Source organism: Acipenser ruthenus, chromosome 2, assembly GCF_902713425.1.
Source record: "Acipenser ruthenus chromosome 2, fAciRut3.2 maternal haplotype, whole genome shotgun sequence".
Taxonomy (NCBI): Eukaryota; Metazoa; Chordata; class Actinopteri; order Acipenseriformes; family Acipenseridae; genus Acipenser; species Acipenser ruthenus.
In genome coordinates, this window is record NC_081190.1 from 45845647 (window position 1) to 45871854 (window position 26208).

The window sequence follows — 26208 nt, forward strand, 5'->3', positions numbered from 1 at the left end:
GCACACAAATGTATAAATAATTAAAAAACAAATACTGTACATTGGCTAGTAGTCATTGTTTCTTTTTATTTCGTCTGTGTTTGGATAGCTACTGAAGCAACATTTGTTTTTTCAGTTTTTAGGCTTTGCAACTTTCTTAGGGGGTGTTTATATCAACTGGTTAATTCTAAATGACATATTGGTGTACGTTATTTTTCACACAATTGCAAGAGCATCATCTTGTATATTTATAAATAATCAGTTCGCACAAACAACAAATTTTTCCCTGTCAGGGTCAAATTTAAAAGGTCACAAAAATCAAGTGCAGTGCTCCCCCTTTATAACGCTGTAGTCAGGAGCCATAGTTAAGAGACTGTGCTGTTCGTGTTCCGCCTTATAATGAGAATACTTGTGTTAGTGTAATGGCATTATGGGGCAAAAGGGAGCCATGACCGCCTTATAACTTGTTCCGCAGTATAAAGGGCCGCCTTATAAAGGGGAAGCACCGTATGTACGAAGACAGTTTACAGATATTTTCCCACGATAAATATGTGCGATGCCAAAATTCAAGCACCTTCTGAAAAACTACTAAGTGTCAAGTACTTTCAAGCCTTGAATTTGCCACTTTCAAATTCAAGCACTTAAGGTTTAAGTACCTGTACAAACCCTATCTTATTGATATCAGTCTGATATACCCCTTGCAAAAAATATTCTACTGAACAAATCTTACCTCTCTGTCCTTACGATCCAGCATGTCTTGTTTTTGCTTACACTTTTGTGATGTTTCTTTGATCTCCAAAGACTAGAAAACAGAAACAATAGGTTCTTTAGAAGCACTGTATTTATTGCATGTTTTAATCCATGCAGTTCTACTCACAGGAAATTACTACTATACCGGACAAACCAGCTAAATATTTTAGAATGACTGGTCTGTCCTCATAACAGAATGGCGAACAATGCTTCCTTGGTTTAAAGCTTGATCAGCCATCAACGGCAAACAGATTGCTTCAGCTAGTTGCAAAAACCCCACTCATTTCCACCAGGATTAAAATATTGAAAAAGCAGCATTACACACAAAGAAATATTAAGTAAACCATTAATTTCTTATGGGCTGCCCAACTGAAATCTAACAGTACAGTTTCCCAGACTGAAAACACAGAAGTACATTTCTGCTAATACAGTATTTACCTTGTCCTTCATCTTTTTCTCAATGACTTCAATTTGCCTGTCAAAAGCCTGGATTTTGCGTAGCATCGGTGCCTGGTCATCTTTTAACTTTTTCAAATCTTTTTTCACCTGGTCGCGCTCATTCTTCGTACCTTCATACTGCTTCCTAACAGTTTCGTATTCCTGAGTGTAGTGGAAAAGTAGGTTAAAGTGTAAGTGAAATACAGCATTACATTAATGTCTCTTTTTTTATATAAAGTATACTCAAACACACAATCTTAAATCAGGGTTCATACACTTATGCAAGTGTAAATTTCCAGGCTTTTTCCAGGCCACATAGACATTTTTCCAGGCCCACCATACAAATTGAAACGCTCATTAAAAAAAAAAAAAGTGTACTGCACAAATACTGTACTTACCAAAATTAGAAGTATGTGAATTCCGGTTAAGCCAATTAAAACACAATGCAATCCAAAAAGTTAAGAACTGTATCTCAAAAAGGTTAATTAAAGTACATTGTATCAACAGTAAAACTGAACATGTACACACTTCTTGTGTTTGTCACCTTCAGTGCATTTTTTAGCAGTGCTGAACTGAGCCATTTCTTTGCTCTCCCACACTATTTGCAATTTCTTTTTGCATTAATCACTTTAAGATCTACTGTTTAGATCTCCACTTTCTCCCGCCACAGGCTACTGACTCCCCTCAACACAACAAAGCAGTTGCGTCACGGCCATTGACAAGAAAGCAGTACGGTGGCTTAGAAACACCAAAAAGAAAAACGTTCCACTGCAGTACAAAATGTACATTAATTCGGGATGATTTTAACAATAAGCTTCCATACGCTCAACCAGACATTGCCATTTTATGTGTTTAAATATGGCTGGTAGTACAGAGGGATTTATATATTCAACCGGGTACCATGGTAACGAGGCTTGCTTTTCTACACAGGTAAGCTTGAGAAATACACAAGTGGAGTATTCCAATAACAATACCGCACATTTCTGTGCATCTGACGCATCATGTAGATAAGATACAAAATAATGCCTTTGTTTAAAAATCCCAAAAAGGAATATAAAAAACTCAAAAATGCAGAGACCGTGGAAAAGGTAGAGTGCTGATAGAAAGACATTGTAAATACTTTCTGAAGATTTCTTATTTACGGTATATGCTCATGTCAACGCATATACTAGAAGCTAACTCAGCCAAACTTAGCTAGCTATATTACTACTTACGGACGGTACAAAAGCATAAAGGTTAAAATAGGTTATTAATATAATGCATTCAGAAACAAAAAATCTATTAAAATACTGAAGATAATTAAAATATTGCATGATGCAGCATGTTCACATGTAAATTAAAAAAAAAAAAATACAACCCTGGACCTGCTGCCAACTTACGCAGTTAGAATGCAAGTGCCGTCTAACTTACCACCCAAGGCTTTTTCCTCTCCAGCATGTTGATCATATCCAAGTGACGTTTCCTCTCGTAATAACGTTCCACATCCTGTTTGTACCGTTCATTTCTCTGCTTCATTTTCTCCAGGAAACTGGATTTCTCTTTGCACAAATTCTGTAAAATAAATAAATAGAAATTAATGAGTTCGGATTTCAAACCTTAAAACCAGTTCTCCATGTTCTAAATACATGCTAATCGATCCCATAAAATACTTCCTCATGAATTGGCTGCATGGTAAGTTGCTTGTCAGATCTGGTCCTCCAACCCATGGTTTACTGTACCACTCAACATAGTACATAGAGATTAGGGATGGGCATTTGGAATTATTTCACTACTCGAGTACTCTCATGATATTATTATCGAGTACTCATGAGTATTTAATGCGTGCACATTTATGTAAATTATTCTAACGCCAGCCATGATGCAAGTCTTATTAACCATGACAGATTGTAATGGCTAATGTTTGCCATTTCATACATGAGTCAACAACGAAAATCATTTATTAAACATGAGAACGGAGGATCACTGTGTCCTTCTAAGAAACCAGGCTACATTAGCCTATTGCTCAATTAAACCATTTTTAATGAAACCGTCAAAAGTTAACATAAATAAGTTATTTCAATAACTGAAATCTGAGCGAAATAAATACTTAGCGTAGGCCTGACGCATTCTTGTGCAAAAGTTTTAAAGAAGTTCACATAGCCTAAATATTTCGCTAGCAAATCAAAAAATGAGCACGTCTACATGATCAGGGGAGAGGCAAGTGCAGAGCCGATTAACAATTAGTCTCGCTGTGGAAAAGAACCTCTCCACTGGAACTGAGGTTGCAGGGATTGATAGGTACTGCTTAGCCAGGATACTGAGTTTGGTGCACTTTTTTTCGTTGATTTTCCACCATTGCAATGGGTTTTGATCGGGCGGGATGCACGGCTCGGCGAAATATTGCTCAATCTTGTTACGATTGGCATCGGAGTCGGCAATGCAATAATCCTCCCCAAAGAGTGTGTTGAGCGCTGTGGCTCTTGTGATGTGGGAGCGTGCTGTGGGTGTGTCATTGCGGCTTGTCGCTTCTGTCTGGGCATCAGCTCTGAATAACATGCTGTTGCAAAAACTGCATTAAAAATGTATTGTTAATGTAAGCATTTCAAATTTCATGGTCTATCTTTGTATTTCACAATACCACATTGACATCACGTTTTTTATGTTTTATTTTACAAAGTTTATGAAATTAATCCAGCATATTGTTGTAAATCTAAAAAAAAAAAAAAAAAATGATTACTCCATATGTTAATGAATAATAACGTCCTTGGCGAGTACTCCTTATTCGAGTACTCGTGCCCATCCCTACTAGAGCTATAGATATAATTGTCTGAAATTAGTTGTGCACCCCCACACATTATTACGGTGGGTGAAGCAGACGCCTGGTGATTCTGCCTATGGAGAGCGCTCAGTGCTGCTCACGAACCTTGCCGTTTTCAACTCATTGTATAATTAAATACTAATCAGTGAAGCACGATCTTTAGGTATTTTTTAGAAGTATAAATGCTCTGGTAAACATACCGAATAATTACAATACTCATACTTTAACAGTTTTTGTTGTATTTATTATCTGCTCCATTATTGAATCGTATTTTGTCACACTTGTACTTGCTAGAACCAAAATCATTGTATTTATCTTGCTCTTAATTGTATTATTACTTAAACTGTGATTCTTGAAATGCATTTGTTTACAACTGTAAGTCGCCCTGGATAAGGGCATCTGCTAAGAAATAAATAATAATAATAATAATAATAATAAATTAGGCACAGCTGCATTTTACTAACAGCAATAGCGGCTGTTTGAATTTGTTTTTGGTGTTTGAAATGGATATATTTCTTATTTGCAAAAGAAATGAAAGAAGAAACCTCTACAGAAAGTGCAGAGATAAAGCTATACTGAATCCCTTTGGATAATTTTATGTTGGCTTTAATAAACAAAAAAGTGTATCATTGTTAGTTCTTATAGTTTTATCTTGAGGTTAAGGTTTTTGATGTTGTGAACATTTTAAATGGCACAGAATTATGCTGAGATGGGAAGTAAATAGTAACGCGATAAACATTTACAGCGCAGACTATTTTGTATTATTTATAATAACTTTGCCGAATAGAAAGTGAATACGAGTGTTTCCAAAGATTCACAAATACTGTCTTTTAAATTCTGTGCATCCAAAGAAATGCAATAGACAGTTTTAAGAATTAAGCCTACTGTTTGGTATTCTGTCCTAAACCAGCAGTTTGTCAGTCCCAAACTATTGACATACATTATATATTAAATAAACAGAAAAAAAAGAAATGTGTTAATCAGATTATTCTGCCTTTTATTCCAACTGTGGTACCATTCAGAGAGCGAAAATTGAGAAAATTGGGTACTTGAGCAGAAACATCGAGACAGAAGAGGTACAGTTTCAAAAAAAGGTTGAAACATACTGTACATATCAAACACCACAGCTTCAAATACAAAACCATGCCTTCCATCCACAGTAGGTAAACATGTCAGTGATACACATACTGTAGGAACGTACCAACATATTCATACTTTATACCCACTCCGATATACTAAATTACTGGTGCTAAAAATGTCCTTCCCAAGTTTTATCCCATTTGGATGGTGGTTCTGCTTTAGAGAATCAATAACAAAGCACACTTTAACTTTACCTCTAGCTCCCTCTCCTTTGAACGGAAGTTTTTTAAATCACAGTGAAACTTGTACATCTCTTGAGGCCCAATTGACTTCTCAGTTGCTTCAAGCAGTTCAATTTTTGACATTTTTGCAAACTCCCCAACTTTTTCCTGAAAACAAAAAGTAAACACTAGATCAGCAACATAAATGTCACAAGAACACATTACAGAGGTGAAAATCATGAAGAATAAGTAATCACAAATCCAAAGCATGCATGTCATAACTTCCGAATGCCTGTGCATTCACAAAAGCAGTTTCTAAGACAGGTCCCACAAGAAAACTGAGGGTAAAGCAGCTTGTATGTTTCCTGGACTATACTTTGGATTCCGTTTAATCTGCAACAGTAATGAAAGCTAAAATGTCAACATACCTGAGGCAAGAATTGACAAAGATTGCCCACTTGAATATTAAGGGCTGCAACCTTTTCTTCCACATTTTTCTGAGTTGCATGCTTCCCATTGATCGCCCATATTGATTGATTGTTTTCAACTTGAATTTCTCGAGTAATCACAAGGTTCCCATCAGGCTTGTAACTATAAAAGACACACAACTTTCTCAAGAGTAACAATTTCATCTACGTTCTATTATAGCTGGATTAAGCCACTTATCTTAGTTTGTGAATTTTATCAACACTTTTGGCATAGCAGTTTGATCAATTGCAGGTTTAACTAAGTTTTATTAAATACGGCTGAGCTTGTTATCAATATAGAGGTTAATTAACTGCTATGCTAAAGGAGTAGAGTCTGTTTAACATGGTAGTTTAAGATGAAATACCAGTTGATGAAACTGTCAGCATTAGGCTGGAAATTGATGTGTAAATGAATATACGTGAAGTATTTAAATACTTGGCTGTTTACTGGTTAAATGATTCCCAATATGCATATTTAATAAAAGTACCCTCATGACTCAATCAAATGTTATAACTATTTAAACTTTTTTAAAGTTTTTTTTAACTTAAGTTTAATATTGACATATATATATTGTTGGTACAGATGCAAACAATCTATACTTTAAGACACATATTAAAAATATGTTTAACAAATGTGGATTGTGGGTTCTACCAACTCGTGGCTTTTCTATTTTTTTAAAATGGCATTTGGAAGTTACTTATAATCAGTTCTGATGAGTTCACATTCAATTTTCAAAGTTGTCACTAAACATTTTCCATTTTCACTAAAATGACCTTATTCAGGAATGAACTAAAACATTATTTAAATCATGCTGCAGGTGATATGCAAATTTTTTCATAATATGATAGTCAATAGAGCCGGGTCATTCTGAACATTCATTAAAATGATCCAGACATACATATTCACGTGACGGCAAATTATTATTATTATTATTATTATTATTTATTTCTTAGCAGACGCCCTTATCCAGGGCGACTTACAATTGTTACAAGATATCACATTATACATTATTTCACATTATACAGATATCACATTATTTTTACATGCAATTACCCATTTATACAGTTGGGTTTTTACTGGAGCAATCTAGGTAAAGTACCTTGCTCAAGGGTACAACAGCAGTGTCCCCCACTGGGGATTGAACCCACAACCCTCCGGTCAAGAGTCCAGAGCCCTAACCACTACTCCACACTGCTGCCCAAATTAAAACCTATACATTCAAGCTGTCTTATTGCGGCTCACAAAGAAAGAAAGAGTGCGTTACTGTCAATAGAAGGACCGGGTTCAATGAAGTACTGTTCAAATTTATGATCTTTCAAGTAGAAAATACAACGCTGACAGGATCCGCATGTCCCCGCTTCTATGCCAGACCACCTTCGTCCTCAGTGCGAGTTGAAGTTTCTGTGTTTGATGATACAGTTTCAGATGCGTGTGTTATTTCACTGCCAAAGGTATAATTACAGTACGCAGTTCCACCTTTGCTGTGCGATAGATTTGCTCTCTCATGTCTGCAGGTAGTGGTTTGTAGCGGGAGTCTAATACCAATGAAAGTACAGCAACTGATCGTACATTTCTAACTTTGAATCTGGACTGTCTCTTCAGTCACCAGTCTCTTGAATATTTTAATTGCAGGCAAGTCATCATTGGAAAGAAAAAAATGGTTATCGAGTAAGCCCTGCATAAACAATACATATATATACACATATATATATATACACATATATATATATATATATATATATATATATATATATATATATATATATATATATATATATATATATATATATATATATATATAGCAAGCTTGCATGCTGCATTTTACCAGTCTTCTCTGACTCACTCAAGATTAATCACGTGGTAGACTGGAGGAGGGATAGGGCAAACCTAGGCGCAGAGGATGTAATGAATGGAACTTTTTATTTTTCTTTATTGCAGGAGGGGAGAAGGGAGTATACCTATATTTAAAGAGTTAAACAATTTGTCTAATTGCGTTTACCATTTAAACTCGAACCCTATCCAGCATATATATATATAAATAAATATAAACAAAGGAAGCAGACAACACAAGCAACCGCAGACTGCCGTCATCAGGCAAGACATAAAACATGCAACTCTTTCCAGATGACACAAGAGACATCCATCATCATGGTCCACCGGTGCTGTAGCAATGGATATACATGTACACTTCAACACATACACACCCACTTCAGGCTGCAGAACCGTATCAACTTTACAAAAATAGAACTATATTTGCAGCCCACACCTGGTATGAAGAGATGGCTGCCACTGGGAGGGAGCAGAGGTAATCCAGGATGCTTGCCACTGGGCAGGACGGGGGGTCTAGCACTGTGCTCTGACACCAAAATGGAAAATCTCTTCAATTTGAAGGCGTAGCACTGGCTTCGGAGAGGCCTGAACGAAATGCAGATAATATTCTTTTTCCCTTTTAATTCTGTATGGAAGGTCTTTAAGCTTGCTCCTCCTACCCACCCGGGAGGTATCCTCCTTGGCACAGGCCTGTGATGTCAGATCTTACACGCTGGAAGCAAGAATCGGTGTGCCGTTTGCCAGGGGAGATTGGTTGGTTGTTTGATGTGAATCATATACCACTCCTAACTACGGCTTGGTTGCATGTGAGTAACCCTTGTTTCTAGGGATGTGGATAAGGTACACTATCCACACTTATGGCAGACTCCTAGCATTCTCCGAGAGGGGTAAAGGTGCAAACCCCCTATTCAGGAAAAAGAAACTGCAGAACCAAGGTTGCAAGACAAGCATCCCAGCGTAACTCAAGGTCGATATGGTAATGGGAGGTACAGGTGTGTGCTGACTTCCAGGCAGCAGCCCTGCAGATTTCTGTATAGGAATGTCCCTGGAAGCAGCCATTGAGGCAGCAGTATATCTGGTGGAATGAGCCTGAGCCCTGTAGCAGGCTCCCTACCAGCCAGCCGATATGGTTATTTGAATGCTTTGAAATGCTAGAAAACGGTAATAGTGCATTGAGACATGTCAATTACTTTCATACTTGCATTGAGATCAAAAGTGCATTCAAATATAGTTCTATTTTTGTAAAGTTGATACGGTTCTGCAGCCTGAAGTGGGTGTGTATGTGTTGAAGTGACATTGTATATCCATTGCTACAGCACCGGTGGACCATGATGATGGATGTCTCTTGTGTCATCTGGAAAGAGTTGCATGTTCTAAGTCTTGCCTGATGACGGCAGTCTGCGGTTGCTTGTGTGGTGGTTGGGAATGGAGAGTTAGGGTTAAAAACCCTAAAGCCACATTTCCTTGATTTTGTGGTGATGAGTTCAACCCCAACTACTGCATTAACATAGTTTTTTGTAATGAATTTCCTTGCTTTTTGAGGAGACCACTTCTATGGAGGTGTTCCATACATGACTGCTGTATTTTATCACCTTTTATTAGACATGTTCATGCAAACAGTGCAACTCAGTAAAGCAATCTTGATTGTATCTATCTAGTTTTGGAAATTATGATGCATAACTGCAAGGTAAGAAGTGAAGCATCTCTTAAGGTTGGTTCACACTAGACAACATAAAAAAGTGACTTAACATAATAGCCCTTTGTCAGTTTAAACAGGTTTTAATGGACAAGACTAGGGCTGCAACAAGGGTACATTTTGACCTTCGAAGGTTCGGAACACATTACCGAAGGAAGGTTTCGAACCTTTGATGGTACTATTTTGCATAATTTATTGGTGATGACACCATAGCTACTTGTTTATATTTAATTGAAAATCCTATTTTACAGGTAATCCATATAAATGGAATAAAACATTCACATGTAGTTTAAAAATATGTTATATAGAACAGTAATCATGTTTTTATAATTTAAATGAAAAAAAACAAACGTTTATTTACACTTAATTCAGCCTGCATGCAATCTATACAGTGAGCTTACATTGCAGCAGCACCAACTGCAGCAGACAAAGCTTTATTTAACAGTCACCGTTCCAAGCAGGTTATCAGTCACATTTTACTACTATTAAATAAAAATAAAAAAATAATAATAATAATAATAATAATAATAATAATAATAATAATAATATGAACTTACGCTTGTCAAGTGACCCCAGTGATTGGTTATGCCTCCATGATACGAGTCGCTTGCAGTTTGCACTAGAGGTACGAGCACACTGCTTTGGATACTATACCCTGCTCCATACACGGCAGCTGCGATAGAGTTGCTACATAGAACGATTTGGTAGCAGATTTTAATAAAAACATTTGCTTACGTAATATGCATTATACAAAATCAAAGACACCAAATTTTGCATGCGAGTGACATTTAATGGGTGATTTATAGATTTCACATACTGTTAAACAGTTTCTGTTAACAGGAAGAAAAAAAAAACAGTGTGAACCCATCTGACGAACCTTTCGAAGGTTTAAAACAATCTTCGAATCCCTGGCTAGTGAACGAACCTTCGGACACAGCACTAGACATAAGGTTTTGTCCATAAAAACCTCTAAATTAGTAGATATTAATGAAACATGTATAATACAATCTTCATTAACTGTATTTTTTTTTTTTTAATCATTAACATGAAACAAATGGCAACAATTGTTTTTACAATTGAAAGCAAAGATTTAACATATTGCTCATTCTTCACTAAAGTTAGAACTTTAAGTGATTCTATTAAATGTAATGTTGAACTGCAGTTACTGTGATTTTACTGCAGTGTGGTGTTAGACTGCAGTTCCAATGTGTATTATTGTTCCTCTAGTTTATTGTTAAATTACAGGAACAATTGGACTGTACTACATGTGGCATTAAACTGCAGTTACAATTATTACTGTCTAGTGTAAAAATGCAGTTACAATGTAATTGTATTACAGTCTAGTGTTAATCTGTAGCCACAATGTGATTCTATTACAGGCTACTGTTAAACAATAGTTGCAAAGTGTTTACTACTTTTATGGTGTTAGATTCTATTAAATGTAATTTAAACTGCAAGTACAATGTGATTCTGCATCTCCGTTGAAAATGTCACAAAAAATGGTGTATTAAAGACGGCAACTTGCATTTTTGTGTTATAAAAGACACACTCTAGTGAGGTTTTGGAAATTGGAAATACCGACCCCGTATTATCAGTAAGAGCTTCTCGATGAGCGATCCCAAGAGAAATAACGGCAATCCAGCATTAATTTAAAAAATAAAGTAAAATAAAATAAATGTATATATTAGCTCAAAAAGCCTGCTGCCCAACATTTTATTTATTATTTTTTTTTTTTTTTAATTAGGACTTACCTTAGGCAGCACTAAGCAAGTGTTTTTGAGAAGGTACCATGTAAGTCCAATAACAAGGGGTTAAACATTTCACTATGTTATTTATTGCTGCCCTCACATTAAGTGGTGCTCCACAGTCTCTCTGTAGAGTATATATTTAAATGCTCATTCACCTTGTATTACTGACAGACACCTTTTTTTTTCTTTACTGAAACCCTATTGAGCTGTTGTGGGAGCAGCTTGACCGTATGGTACGTAAGAAGTGCCCATCAAGCCAATCCAACTTGTGGGAGGTGCTTCAGGAAGCATGGGGTAAAATCTTTTCAGATTACCTCAACAAATTGACAACTAGAATGCCAAAGGTCTGCAAGGCTGTAATTGCTGCAAATGGAGGATTCTTTGACGAAAGCAAAGTTTGAAGGACACAATTATTATTTCAATTAAAAATCATTATTTCTAACCTTGTCAATGACTATTTCCTATTCCTTTTGCTATATTTCCTATTCAAACTCATTTCATGTATGTTCTCATGGAAAACAAGGACATTTCTAAGTGATATATAGATAGATATATATAGATATATATAGATAGATATAGATAGATATATATAGATATATATATATATATATATATATATATATTAGAGACACACATACAGTGCCCTGCAAAAGTATTCAGACCCCTGACCAATTCTCTCATATTACTGAATTACAAATGGTACAATGAAATTTCGTTCCGTTTGATATTTTATTTTAAAACACTGAAACTCAAAATCAATTATTGTAAGGTGACATTGGTTTTATGTTGGGAAATATTTTTAAGAAATAAAAAACTGAAATATCTTGCTTGCATAAGTATTCAATCCCCACAAATTAATATTTGGTAGAGCCACCTTTCGCTTCAATAACAGCTTTAAGTCTTTTGGGGTAAGTATGTACCAGCTTCGCACACAGTGTCGGAGTGATTTTGTTCAGGTTGGTTGGAGTGAAGGTTGTTCAGGTTGGTTGGACAACGCTTGTGGACCGCAATTTTCAAATAGTGCCACAGATTCTCAATGCGATTGAGATCAGGACTTTGACTGGGCCACTGTAGGATATTCACCTTTTTGTTCTTGAGCCACTCCAGTGTTGCTTTGGCTCTTGATATGGTTGACTGGTGCAGCATTACTCCACTCCCAGCCACTGAACTCTGTAGCTCCTTCAAAGTGATTGTTGGCCTCTCTGTGGCTTCTCTCACAAGTCTCCTTCTTGTTTGAGCGCTGAGTTTTGAGGGACGGCCTTTTCTTGGCAGTGCCTGGGTGGTGAGATACAGCTTCCACTTCCTGATTATTGATCCAACTGTGCTCACTGGGATATCCAAACACTTGCATATTATTTTGTACCCTTTCCCTAATCTATGCATTTGTATTACTTTATCTCTAACTTCTGTAGAATGCGCTTTAGTCTTCATTTTCCTTCAGATTCACAGCCTGACCAATGATCCTTCAACAGTGGGGTTTTTATCCAGAAAATGTGACAGTAACTTTAATGGTTCACAGGTGGAGGCCAATGGTTAGGTAATTGTGTCCTCGTTAGGGCAATTTCTTTCATCGGTGTAAACTGGGAGCTTCCACAGCACAGGGGTTGAATACTTATGCAAGCAAGATATTTCAGTTTTTTATTTTTCTTAAAAATATTTCCCAACATAAAACCAATATCACCTTACAATAATTGATTTTGAGTTTCAGTGTTTTAAAATAAAATATCAAACAGAACGAAATTTCAATGTACCATTTGTAATTCAGTAACATGAGAGAATTGGTCAGGGGTCTGAATACTTTTGCAAGGCACTGTATATATACAGTGCCTTTGCATAAGTATTCACCCCGCTTGGACTTTTCCACATTTTGTATTGTTACAACCTGGAATTAAAATGGATTTAATTGGGATTTTTACCATTTGATTTACACAACACACAACACTTTGAAGGTGCAAAATATTTTTTATTGTGACACAATTGTTAATTAAACAAAAAAAAGACATTTGTTGGTTGCATAAGTATTCACCCCCCTGAGTCAATACTTGGTAGAAGCACCGTTGGCAGCAATTACAGCTGTGAGTCTTTTTGGGTAAGTCTCTACCAGCTTTGCAGATCTGGATCCTGCAATTTTTGCCCATTCTTCTTGGCAAAATTGCTCAAACTGTCAAGTTGGATGGGGACTGTTGGTGAACAGCAATTTTCAAGTCTTGCCACAGATTCTCAATCGGATTGAGGTCTGGGCTTTGACTGGGCCATTCTAAGACATTCAGGTTCTTGTTTTTAAACCACTCCAGTGTAGCTTTGGCTGTGTGTTTAGGGTCATTGTCCTGCTGGAAGGTGAACCGCCGCCCCAGTCCCAGGTCTCTTGCAGACTGAAACAGGTTTTCCTCTAGAATTTCTCTGTATTTGGCTCCATCCATCTTGCCCTCAATCCTGACCAGTTTCCCAGTCCCTGCTGAAGAAAAGCATCCCCATAACATGATGCTGCCACCACCATGCTTCCCCGTGGGGATGGTGTTCTCAGGGTGATGAGCAGTGTTGGCTTTGCGCCACACATAGCGTTTTGCGCTAAGGCCAAAAAGTTCAACTTTGGTCTCATCAGACCAGAGAACCTTTTTACACATGTTTGCTGTCTCTCCCACATGCCTTTTGGCAAAATCCAAATGGGATTTGATATGGGTTTTTTTCAGCAATGGCTTTCTTCTCGCCACTCTTCCATAAAGCCCAGCTTTGTGGAGCGTCCGGGTTATAGTTGTCCCATGGACGGTTTCTCCCATCTCAGCTGTGGATCTCTCCAGCTACTTCAGAGTTACCATTGGCCTCTTGGTTGCTTCTCTGACTACTGCCTTCCTTACCTGGTCACTGAGTTTTGGGGGACGGCCTTCTCTAGGCAGAGTCGCGATTGTGCCATATTCTTTCCATTTTTTTAATAATGGATTTAACGGTGCTCTGGGGGATGTTCAAAGTTTGGGATATTTTTTTATAACCCAACCCTGATTGGTGCTTCTCTAGAACTTTATCCCGACTTGTTTTGATAGCTCCTTGGTCTTCATGATGCTGTTTGTTTAGATATGCTCTCTAACAAACTCTGGGGCCTTCCAGAAACAGGTGTATTTAATCCGAGATCACATATATGTATGTATGTATGTATGTATGTATGTATGTATGTATGTATGTATGTATATATATATATATATATATATATAAACACAGTAATATTACCTCATTCACGATAGGAAGGAAAATGCTACAGTATAGGGACAAGGCCCTTATCCCACATAACATACTGTGTGTGGTTTTGTTAACGCCCGTCGTTTCTGTTAGCCTTCTATCTTCAAAATGTTTTTTTTTTTTTTTATCACAATGATGTGTATAATTTTGGTCGTGAGCAAGAATTGGTGTATTTATACAGCATGCAAATAAGGTGATTTAATTTAAGGAGACAGAGTACAGAACTCGTTAATTCCTGTTGAATTATTATTATTTATTTCATACCAGAAGCCCTTACCCAATGCGACTTAACTCTTACAGTTGTCACAAAAAATGCACGTTTCAAGAATCACAGAATGTCAGCATTGTGCTCAACTTTAAGTTGGAATTATAACTGCAGGAAATTGTACACAGGATTTAATTTTGAACAGAACAAGATATGCTTACCTCAGTATTGCAATTTGTGTTTTGAACTATGAAAACTGCCACTGAAAATTGCTGGATTTCAAATAAGACAAGCTGTTGTTGAATGGTTCAGAAATGAGTGGACTTGCAAGTCTTTTTTTTCACACACTGGATTTGTAATTTGATGTACAACCGACGGTCAGTGAGATTTTGTGTAAAATTTATATACGTAGCTTGTATGACCAAGGGTATTTATTTATTAAGGACTCTGATGCATCGTTAATCAATTAAATGGGTTTTATTTAACCTGAAATAAATTCTACCGTTCAACAGTTCAACCTTGTTTACATTGCCATCTTGTGTGTCTGTCTCCAGTCTAGACCACAACAGCAAAGCAGGAAGTAACATCCTGTCAAATAATGCAGTAAGTAAACAATTTACTTTTTAGACTAAGTCCCCCTAGAAAAAGCAACAAGGCTTATGCAGTATTACAAAAATAAGTTACCGATTCTCTTAAATTGTACAAATAAAACATAATAAATGCAGTTCATCTATTACCATAAACACGCGTTGCTGCTATACGTTGTTCAGCTTTATATTTCTGCTTACACTTGGATTTAAAACAATTCATAAGTTATTTTTTATTACAGGTTTGTAGTTTGTTATTATTTTGTTTTTTAATGCAGCCTTTGCTTTGTACGAGAGGTACTGTGTAGCTGGTCTCCGGCCTGCAGTTCTATATTCTGCATCACTCCTTAGCTCGGCTCAGACATAAAAGTTGACAAGAGAACCAATGGGTGATCGAATGTTCTAACATTTGACCGAAGTGCACAGGTGTATTTTCATAGTTATGAAAAAACTAACAACGTATGTGTGAAGAAAAGCCCAAATATCTCGGTAATTTGGTTCCACAAAAAGGCACTCCGTTAACGAGTTCTAGCAGCCCTCCAAAGGAGGTATTTATTCCAGCCGTTTTTTAGTTATCTGAGCGCAAAAAAATTGTCTGAATAATTTGTAAAAATAATTTTTTACAGGCGTGCCAAATGGTGTCTCGATCAGTTTTGAAACGGCCGAGAAAACATACCGCTCAAAAATCTGTAAATTATCCAGACTAATTGGGAACGATATTAGTTTGCCTAATCTCTTTGTATGGATAATCAAACAGGTATTAGCAGCAATTACTGTACCTGTATACGGTATAATGTACAGAATAACGTTAACATGCACAAGTACCTACCGATATATAGCTGGTAACCCATCGTATCACATTAAGTATACAAATTTATAAAGCTTTAAAAATCATTAAATTAATGCAATTCAATTAAACTTTAGCACCTACAGTCAAGGTAATGAAATACTGTAATTACAATGTACCATATACCAAACTTTGGAAATCATTAAAAGAATACAATTCTGTCACAAAACAGAAGAAAAATCAACAGCAAGGTGATGTTTTAATTTGCTTAACTGCAACAATTTAAAGCACACAATGCTCCATCTAAGGTTTTGGTGGTCTGAATAATTCTGTAACTCATTTTTTTGGCAGCTAAATTTCGTAGCCGTTTAGCAGCAGAAGCTGTGTGTGTAATGCACCACCTGTAATTAATTCATCACGTGATTACAGGTGCGTTCGGTTGATTAGACAGTGTGGTTGATCAAAGATTGGATAATTGACTTTACTGTGTGTAATTATATATATATATATATATATATATATATATATATATATATATATATATATATATATATATATATATATAATGGGCAGCTGGCTCTTTGAGCTAATATATATATATATTTTCTTCTTACAAAAACAAAACAGAACAAAACACCACGTGTACTTACAGCTCAATTTCAATGCTGCCTTTGTTGCATCCTCGCTTCACATAAAGTCCAATCTAAAATAAACACATAAATTAAGGCTTTGTGTGTTTAATGTAACCTCCAAATGTTGTACTGTCTCTTATAATTTGTGAAGTTTTTCATATAACTGCTGCATGTTGAAGATGATAACAAAAGGTGGAGAAGCTAAGCACTGTTTCACTATGACAAAGGACTGACTGAAAATGGCTGCTTCTCTGCTTATTTTCTAAGCCTGCAGCTCAACAGCTCCTTACATGTTTGTGTTGAATGAGAAAGCTCCGCACTTGCAGGCCATTTAAAAAAACAACACTCCGAATGAGATCCAGGCAGTATGGAGGTATCATTAAAAAGTCTGCATTCATTGGTCAACTTTGGTTTACAAACACAAATCTTCTGTGCAAATGTACTGACCAAGTGCAAATCACTGCATTATTATCTTGACCCAAGAATATTGTTATCACAGTAAAAAATGTAATATACTTTACTCACTTTATCTCCTCTTCCAATGAAGGAAGTCTTTCCGGCTAGACCCAAACAGATGGCACAAACTATGCTCGATTTCCCTGTACCATTAGCTCCCACGATCATGTTTAAATTTGGTCCTGGATACACCTCACAGAAGTCATAGGTTCTGAAAAACAACAGTTAAATAAACTAGTGAGCTGTACTTGAGAAATGGTTAAAAACATGACTATGCAATAACATGGTTTCCCATACAGGTGTATTACAACTTTTCTCCTTTTCTCTCTCTCGCCAAGGCAACCAACAGGGCCAATGAATGATCAAAACATTTTAAAAGGATAATTTCTCATTTCCATGCTGTTTATAAAGTATGTATCTATTAAATTTCGCAATGTCCTAGCAATTTCTTTTGTTAACACATTTAGGAATTGTTTATTCACCCATTTATGACAAATACTGTACAGCTTACGTGTATAACGTGACAGAAGCATTGTGTCAGGGAAGAAAAGAAAACCCATTAACATCGGTAGACCCAATCCTCGTGTAACACCACTACATTTCTGACTACACGTTGATTTTCAGAGTATGCACACTATTACATTACACTCCCAGCGTGCAGATAATGTGCTGTGCTTTGTTACTAGACCCTTGTGTGTTACCACCACTTCAACGTATGGTATCAGTACATGGGCACTAGAAACAGAATCTTTATTTATGTTTAAAGTGTTCGTAAATTGTCAGGGTTTTTTTTTTTTTTTTTTTTTTTTTAAATCAAATGTTCTATCGGCCTGGAAGGATGTAAAACAAAACAATGAAGGCAATCTTAACACAACATATTCAAAACTCGTGGTACGTCAATGAGTGCTTTCTCAGTTTCTGACTATGCATACATTCATATATTCATAAGACAATCACAAACTATTATTTGTTTTAACGTTAGGGCAATATAGATATAGTACAGCATCCTACTACCCCCACTGCTTCAGAACTTCAGGTAGGTGATGAAGTTGTCTGTCGTAGTTATATCGGTACTTACAGGAAGTTGTACATTTTAATCCGAACTATGGATCCTTCCACAAACTGCAGATTGTGTGTGCTATCTTCGGGTCCAGCCTCATTAGCATGTGGTCTCATTAAAGCATTTTCATTGTCATTGTTTATATTAGTGAGTTCGGAGCTGACGACTCGCTTCCTTTTTGCTATAGCCGCCATATTGAACAAGTGAGTCGAACAAGGGGGCGTGTTTTATTGCTCTGTTTAACGCGTCGGTAGGAGAGTCGTGTCTGTTTTGCATTTCTATGGAAGGCCATCCGTGTCAAAAATGCTTTATGTAGTAAGCGTTTCAAATATTTAGTACAAGTTATAATTTAATTTTAGTACGTGTCGTAATTCTAACTATTACACGTAATAATTTGTCCAATCGGATTACTGAAAATGAAAAATGAATAAATCAATAATAAAAAAAATAGTACGCGTAATAAATTATCCAATTAAAAGTCACCTTACATCTGCCATTCCCGCCAAATTCGAACCTGGTGGCGTTGTCATGGCAAATTTCGCCACCTGCCAAATTTCCTCACCCCCCCCCCCCCCCCCCCACCGAGTCATGTGACATGTGACATGTGACATGTAAGCGTTCTGTTGCTATGCGCGTCACTGCTTTTGCTCCACTGGTCTTGAGACTGACCGTTGGTGTTTATTGACGTCGTCATACAATTGTGATCAAATAATTTATCTTTTTAGAATACAAATTTGTAATACTGTGTTTTTTCCCCCTCAGAAAACTACATTTGTCAATTGATATGGATCACTTGGGTAGTATATAGCTACCTCAGCACTGGTGAGTATCCTGAAAAAGCTACCAAAGTTATTGAAGCGGTCCTGTATTATTGAAGACGTACACAGACATTTAAATAAAAGATAAACGTGTGTGTGTGTGCAATATATATATATATATATATATATATATATATATATATATATATATATATATATATATACTTTACGAAGTAACTGTCTCATTTCTGATGGAGGGAACATGCAATTTATGTCATTTATTACTATCTCTATTTCATTACTTATTTATCTAATTCGTCTTGCCGATGTCAATTTAGCTTCCTGCATTACCTTAAACGAAGTCTCTTTTAATATCTGATTTACCTTTAATCTTTCTCTTCACTAGTCTTCATGTTTACGCTTAGTTATATTTTAAAACCAGTTGGAACTACTGCATTATCTACAAGTATCTATAAACGCCTGTCTCGCTCTCCTGGATTGGTGTAATACTCCAGTCCACCTCTCACTTCCTCAATTCATTTCCTTTGTAGGATGATATAATGTATAAAACATAGTAATATATATATTAGCTCAAAGAGCCAGCTGCCCAACGTTTCGATATGTTGTACATATCTTTTTCAAGGGAGCCTGTGTTTGAATCAAAACATTGGAGGTATTTATAGGTTTTTGACTGCATGACAACTACTTGTTATTGTTTACATTCAAATCCATGATTTATTCTTACATGATGTAATGGTAGTCTATATATTGTGACATCATTTCTACTTCTATCTTTGAATCTGTATTAATTCTAATTAAAATTACTTTATATAAACTTCTATTTTTATTATATCATGCAATGCTGGCTCTGAGGATCAGTCTAGATTTGGCCTCCCCAGCGCATCAGCATGCACACATTTTGAATGAATTTTGTTTATTTATTTAAATGTTATATATTTATTGAAGTTAATTAGTTGATTCTTTTCTGTTGAGTCCCGCTGGCATAAACGTGTTCAGTCTATTTATCCATTTACTTTCTTTTATTCTTCTATATGTCGCATTGTCTAATCTTAGTTGTTCTAATACTACAAACTTTATTATTATTATTATTTGTTTATTTAGCAGACGCCTTTATCCAGGCGACTTACAGAGACTAGGGTGTGTGAACTATGCGTCAGCTGCAGAGTCACTTAAAATTACGTCTCACCCGAAAGACGGAGCACAAGGAGGTTAAGTGACTTGCTCAGGGTCACACAATGAGTCAGTGGCTGAGGTGGGATTTGAACCGGGGACCTCCTGGTTACAAGCCCTTTTCTTTAACCACACAGCCTCCTTGTTTAATGTAGTTATTGTGAACCAGCTACGGAGGTGGTGATTCACTGTATTTGAGTGAAATTGTGCCAAATAAGGTGGGTGTAACATGATATAAAAGTACAGTAGATGTAATTCTGAAGTAATAAACAACTTCACATTTTACATGGACATGTTTCAGACATTAATGCTTCAATTTCAATTTCCATTCCTATTAACTGATATTGGACAATTACATACTATACAAGTTAAGAGTATGAAATGTCCATATGATTTACTGATAACATACGTCACTATAAATTAGTAATGTCATTTTTAGACAGGCAGCCTCTTTTAAAGTCCTTTTTTGTGGGTTATGCGAGAAGGCATTTTAAAGTTCTGTTAAACCTACTACTAACACCCCACTCCATAGGTCAGGACCCTGACGTGGTGAGGGGGCTTTTTACCAAAGCTGACCTACAGTATAGTGTATTTATTTTTATTTTTTTTACTACTGCTTACGCATTAAGTCCTCGATAGCACTTTACAATGGAAATATGCAATCTGATCATGTACTGATCATGTTTTATTGTGGAGAATACAGAAAATAAAGTTTGTTACATTTTTCAACATGTGCCTTTTTTGTGAATTTGAGTTCATATTTCTGCTCACCATGCAGTGCTCTGTTAAAGGTTCACCAGCACTAAGACTGGACAGCTCAGATCTAGATTGACTTCTACTATTGCATTTACACAAATCTGACATCCTGTATGCTTAATTAGTTAAGAGCCTGAATTATACACACTAAAGTCAGGGACAATATGTAGTGGTTAACAATCGCATAGCTTCTAGTTCCAAATTTGTACTTTTGAGTTTTCAAAGTTATGGAAGAAACATACTTATTCTATAGCATGTGATATAATTTGGCTTCTACTTAACAAATGCATATACAGTATTATTGATAACAAAAGGAAGTTTATATCCAAATATCAGAAACAACAACCAATCTGCAGGCCTGCTTTGAGAAATGACAGGCTCCATTCCGGGATGATGCCAATGATCTGACAAACACTGTAGGAAGTGGCAACATATACAATGAGGGTGTATTACTTCATTATTTTTATTATTATTATTATTATTATTATTATTATTATTATTATTATTATTTTATGACTAAATGGTTAAATTAAGACAAATTTGACAAACATGACTACCCACAAAAATGTGTAGAAATTATTACCTGACTATACTACTAACTTATTGTTTGTTATAAGCATTTTTATTTGAAAAGTTACAGTTTTAATATAACGTTTGCGTTACAGTTGTGATCATTTAAGCTGTTCTACTTTACTTGTCTTACTTTTCAAAAGGTATTTATGACCGAACTTAAACCAGCCATATAATATGAAATACAATTCCACTGTTAGATCGCTTATATATAAACATTGATAAATATAACAAATAAATATAACACGAATAAATGCCAATAAAAAAAGCAAACGTAACTAAGTAAAATGCCAAGATGTTTTACCCTATCCTCTCTTCGCATCGCGAAATCGTCACGTGACTCGTACGTTGACGTCACATGACTCGAGGGGCGAAATTTGCCATGACAAGGGAGAGAAAGGCGAGAGTAGACGGGATTTAACAAGACGGAGAATATCTAATTCTACAAATACTAGTTCATTTTTACCTCAGAATTTAATACATTGTATTATTTATATTCTTTTATAATAGTCTAATAGGTTGATTTAATATATGTATTTTATTGTAGTTTTCGATATTAAACAATATTCTTTCTCAAGAGAATTTTTTTGGAAGCACAACGTACCAATCGGGTTTTTGTATACTTAAGACGTGTATCTTATTTTACATTTTCTATATAGTAGTAATAATCCTCATCACGTTTTGCAGACTCGTTTACTGTTGACAAGGCCAGTTTACAGGAGGCCAGTTCAGTTGAAACGATGATCACAGATGGAAGGATTTGCATTTTGCTCTGACGTGGTGCCGTTTCCATACACTGGAGAGAGAGAGACAAGTACGACAAGGTGCACCTCAACAAGATGTTGTGGGGGTCTTCGCTAGGACCCTGAAGCATGCAGCCCTTGGCCGTGGTCCAACCAGTACCGTCTCAACACCCCCAGCAGGGCCCAGCGCAGAAAGAAACCTCCGGGTGCGACAGCATCCCCCCCCACCTGTTATGTATAATATTTAAAGACGAAGAAAAAAAACGCTTTGCACAAACACACACACACACACATACATATATATATATGTGTGTGTGTGTGTACTTATATACTGTATAGATAAGTAAAAAAAAATGTATTTTTGTGTTGTTGTTTGCATTATATTTCATTATGATTAATTAGTATAAAAACAAACAAACAAACAAAAAAACTAAACATGAGATCTTTTTCAATCAGTTGTTGGAACATACAGGGTTTGTATTCCTGGGCTTTCAGGCCGGAGAGCACAGACCCTGAGTTTATTAAAAATGTTAATAACTTAGACATTGTCATTTTGTTAGGGACGTGGTGCCACACAGACGTGATCAGAGGGGACTCTTTAGGTAGGTTTACATACAGCTCAGCTCTTGGTAACAGTGTGGTGGACTATGCGATCACTGACCTAGACCCATCCTTTATTAATGCATTCACTGTCAGACCACAACCCCCCCCCTTCAGATCACAGCCAAATCACTGCGTTCATAAAAAGAACAGAGCAGATCAACAACACACAGACACAGCTCTGTAAGCTATACCATTCTAAACCATTCCTACAGATGGGCTCCAAACAGCAAATAAATATACAAAGAAGCAATTGGCACCAATGAAATAGAAACCCTAATACACACATTTCATAACATACAGTATCAACACACAAAAACAGGAGTAACTCTGTCTGTAAAAAAATTGAATAACATATTTAGAAAAGCAGTAGAAAAATCTAAATTAAAAATAGTAAATCAGAAAAACCAAAAGAATAAATTAAAAGATAAGTGGTTTGATGAAGGCTGTAAAACTAGAAGGAAAAAACTAAGACAGCTATCCAATCAAAAACATAAAGATCCAGACAGCCCAGATTTATGCATAAGATACTGTGAGGCACTTAAACAATACAAACACACTCTAAGAAATAAAAAAAAACAAGACCATATTAATAAACAGCTCAACAAAATTGAGTCAATAAACCAAAATCATTTTTGGAAAAAAAACATTTTGAAAACCTTTACAAAGAAATACAAAACAAAGAACAAAAAACTCATAACGCCATTTGCAAAAAACAAAAAAATGTAGAATCCTGTCTTAAGGACAATCAGAACCCCCTAGACACCCCAATCACGGCAGAGGAGCTGAATGATAAACTCAAGGTCCTCATAACAAGAAAAGCAAGTGGGCCTGACAGCATCAATGCTGAGATGCTGAAACACAGCAGCCCCAAGCTGTAGGAGACCCTGCTCAAACTCCTCAATCTCGTACTGAGAGCTGGGTATTTCCCTGTGACCTGGAACCAAGGGTTTATAATACCCATATATAAAAGCGGAGACAAATTCAACCCCAATAACTACCGGGGAATCTGTGTGAGCAGTAATCTGGGGAAGGTGTTCTGCAGTATCAATAACGTCCGGATACTAGACTTCCTTACCAAACACAGTGTCTTGAGTAAGTGTGATGGTTTAGCATTCTGGAGGTAAGGAACACGCCTGCTTTGATTTTTAACGTGTGTTTTTAAAATGTAATTTGTGTATAAAATGTATGAAATACTGACAGGTAAATATGTTATTAAATGACTGGTAAATGTTTATTCACTTGGGAAGAGGTCAGAGGTCAAGTGGGTAAATAAAAGGAATATGGTCGCTGGACGTAAGGGAGGCGTGGACCTTGAGTCCATATGTACAGTGCCATGAAAAAGTATTTGCCCCCTGTCTGATTTTCTGCATTTTTGCATATTTTTGACCCTGAATGTTATCAAATCTTAAACCAAAACCTAATATTAGATAAAAGGGACCCTGAGTGAACAAATAACACAAAAATTGGATACATATTTCATTTATTCATTTAAGAAAGTAATGCAACACCCTATGCCCCTGTGTGAAAAGGTCGCCCCCTTAGACTCAATAACTGGTTACGCCACCTTTAGCAGCAATAACTGCAACCAAACGCTTCCTGTGGTTATTGATTAGTCTCTCACAGCACTGTGGAATTTTGGCCCACTCCTCCATGCAGAACTGATTCAACTCAGTGACATTTGTGGGTTTTCAAGCATGAACTCCTCGTTTCAGGTCCTGCCACAACATCTCAATGGGGTTTAGGTCTGGACTTTGACTAGGCCATTCCAAAACATTAAATTTCTTGTTCTTCAATCATTCTGATGTAGACTTGCTTGTGTGTTTCGGATCATTGTCTTGCTGCATGACCCAGCTGCGCTTCAGCTTCAGCTCACGGACGGATGGCCTGACATTCTCCTGTAGAATTCTCTGATACAGAGCAGAAGTCATGGTTCCTTCAATGATGGCAAGGCATCCAGGTCCTGATCCAGCAAAGCATCCCCAAACCATGACACTACCACCACCGTGCTTGACCATTGGTATGAGGTTTTTACTGTGGAATGCAGTGTTTGGTTTTCGCCAGACATAACAGGGCCCATGTCAGCCAAAAAGTTCCACTTTTGACTCATCTGTCCAAAGAACATTGTTCCAGAACTCTTGAGGATCAACCAGGTGCTTTTTGGCAAACTTGAGACGAGCATTAATGTTCTTCTTAGTGAGCAATGGTTTCCGCCTTGCTACTCTTCCATGAATCCCATTTTTGCCCAGTGTCTTTCTGATGGTGGAGTCATGAACACTGACCTTAGCCGAGGCGAGAGAGGCCTGCAGATCACTGGATGTTGTTCTAGGGTTCTTTGTGACTTCCTGGACAATTTTACGCCTTGCTCTTGGAGAGATTTTGGCAGGACGGTCACTCCTGGGAAGATTCACTACTGTCCCAAACATTCTCCTTTTGGACAATATGGCTCTGACTGTGGTTCGGTGGAGCCCCAGAGCCTTAGAAATGGCTTTGTAACCCTTTCCAGACTGATAGGCATCAACAACTTTTTTTCCGGAGGTCTTCAGGAATTTCTTTTGTTCGTGGCATGATGTGCCTCTAGAACCTGTGTGCTGACAACTTCACTCTGATGGTAAGGGCCAAAGTTAGTCATATTTATATTGGACAGGGCTGGCCCAAATCAGGCCTGGTTGTTAACCAAAGTACTCAAACAGGTGACCCTAATTATCCCTTTAATTGGGTTGAGTTAACTAGGGGAGGCAATAACTTTTTCACACCTGAAGATTGCATGTTTGATTACCTTGCACACCAAACAAATGAAAGAAGCACCAAACTTTGGTGTCATTTTTTCTCTCAGACTCCCTCTATATACTACTACAACCCACAAAAAAATCTGACCAAATACAATGTGAAAAATGTGCAAAAATGCAGAAAATCAGACAGGGAGGAAATACTTTTTCACGGCACTGTAGAAGCTGTAGCACATTTGCGCTTTTGTTGTTTTTAAATATTGCAATCTACTATAACCTCGAACTGTGTTTGTTTTTAGCATGCTTGCACACTGTGTCTGGGTACTGCACTACACACTTTGTTTTGGATTTGTTTACATTATCACCGCACTTGAATATCCAGAGGTATGAATTGTTTTTAAAAGAAAGCCTTGCTGTCTATGTGCTGCTGTTTTTATGCAACATGAACTGAACTGAATTACTACTGCTCTGCACACAACACTGCCATAGGAAGTGACTTGAACCCTGATTCTCTAAGTTTTGTGATAGTCTGCGGGACAACACCGCTCGGCGCCGTGACAGTAAGAGTCAGATTGGATTTCTTCCAAAACACCGCACTTCTGATCATGTTTACACCCTAATAAATAAACATGTCCATCAAACTAATAAAGGAAAAATATTTGCCTGTTTTATAGTCTTTAAAAAGGCATTTGATTAAATTTGGCATAAAGGACTATTTCTTAAACTTCTTCAAAGTGGTGTAGGGGGTAAAGTATACGACATCATAAAATTGATGAAGTCAGAAAATAAGTGTGGTGTGAAAATTGGCAACAAAAGAACAGAATTCTTTACACAAGGGCGTGGGGTGAGACAGGGCTGCAGTCTGAGTCCAACACTGTTCAACATGTATATCAACT

The 26208-nt window shown here is 36.7% G+C and overlaps 1 protein-coding gene across 1 annotated transcript in view; it reads right to left on the reverse strand.

The window, feature by feature from the left end:
• Positions 1-18258, reverse strand: part of LOC117409422 (structural maintenance of chromosomes protein 5-like) — a 55104-nt gene extending 36846 nt beyond the window's left edge. The window contains exons 1-8 of the mRNA XM_058996534.1: positions 17984-18258; positions 16975-17116; positions 16468-16520; positions 5694-5856; positions 5299-5433; positions 2578-2718; positions 1168-1329; positions 710-781 (exon numbers count right to left, since the gene is read on the reverse strand). Coding sequence (XP_058852517.1) covers positions 710-781; positions 1168-1329; positions 2578-2718; positions 5299-5433; positions 5694-5856; positions 16468-16520; positions 16975-17116; positions 17984-18159 — 1044 coding nt within the window. The 5' untranslated portion in view covers positions 18160-18258. The remainder of the gene's footprint in view (positions 1-709; positions 782-1167; positions 1330-2577; positions 2719-5298; positions 5434-5693; positions 5857-16467; positions 16521-16974; positions 17117-17983) is intronic.
• Positions 18259-26208: the final 7950 nt, after the last annotated feature.